This window comes from Suricata suricatta, chromosome 6 (assembly GCF_006229205.1).
Source record: "Suricata suricatta isolate VVHF042 chromosome 6, meerkat_22Aug2017_6uvM2_HiC, whole genome shotgun sequence".
NCBI lineage: Eukaryota > Metazoa > Chordata > Mammalia > Carnivora > Herpestidae > Suricata > Suricata suricatta.
Window position 1 is genome coordinate 31,192,854 of NC_043705.1, and position 1,012 is coordinate 31,193,865.

Below are 1,012 nucleotides of genomic sequence, written 5' to 3' on the forward strand. Positions count from 1 at the left end.
GCTCAGGACTTTGACATAGGTAGCAACACTGTACAGAACTACACAATCAGCCCCAATTCCCATTTTCATGTTGTCACTCATAATCGCGGAGATGGCAGAAAATACCCAGAGCTCATGCTGGACAAAGCGCTGGACCGGGAGGAGCAGGCTGAACTCACTTTAACCCTTACGGCGCTGGATGGAGGGGATCCGCCCAGGTCCGGGACCACTGTAGTCCGCATTGAAGTTGTGGACATCAATGATAATGCTCCTGAATTTTTACAGTCGCTCTATGAGGTACAGGTCCCTGAGAACAGTCCCCCAAACTCCTTAGTTGTAGCTGTCTCTGCCCAAGATTTAGATGCGGGAACAAATGGGAACGTCCGCTATACTCTATTCCAAGGTAATCAAGTTACTCAGCCATTTGTAATAGACGAAATAACAGGAGAAATTCGTCTGAGTAAGGCTTTGGATTTTGAGACAATTCGATACTATAACGTGGAAATTGCAGGCACAGATGGTGGGGGCCTTTCAGGAAAATGCACTGTAGCTATAGAAGTTGTGGATGTGAATGACAACGCCCCTGAACTGACCATGTCAACGCTCACAAGCTCCACCCCAGAAAACTCCCCAGAGACTGTAGTTGCTGTTTTCAGTGTATCTGATCCAGATTCCGGGGACAACGGTAGGATGGTTTGTTCCATCCAGAACGACCTTCCCTTTCTCTTGAAAGCCACGTTCAAGAACTTTTACACCCTGGTTACAGAAAGACCATTGGACAGAGAAAGCCAATCTCAGTACAACATCACCATCACCGTCACTGACTTGGGGACTCCCAGGCTGAAAACGCAACACAACATAACCGTGACGGTCTCCGACGTCAACGACAACGCCCCCGCCTTCAGCCAAACCACCTACACCCTGCGGGTCCGCGAGAACAACAGCCCCGCGCTGCACATCGGCAGCGTCAGCGCCACAGACAGCGACGCGGGCGCCAACGCCCAGGTCACCTACTCGCTGCTGCCGCCCCAGG

The 1,012-nt window shown here is 51.3% G+C and overlaps 1 protein-coding gene across 1 annotated transcript in view; it reads left to right on the forward strand.

Annotated features, from left to right (window-relative positions):
- The window catches only part of LOC115293404 (protocadherin beta-2-like), a 38,750-nt gene that overhangs the window by 36,934 nt on the left and 804 nt on the right, over positions 1–1,012 (forward strand). Inside the window, exon 3 of the mRNA XM_029941190.1 lies at positions 7–1,012. Coding sequence (XP_029797050.1) covers positions 7–1,012 — 1,006 coding nt within the window. The remainder of the gene's footprint in view (positions 1–6) is intronic.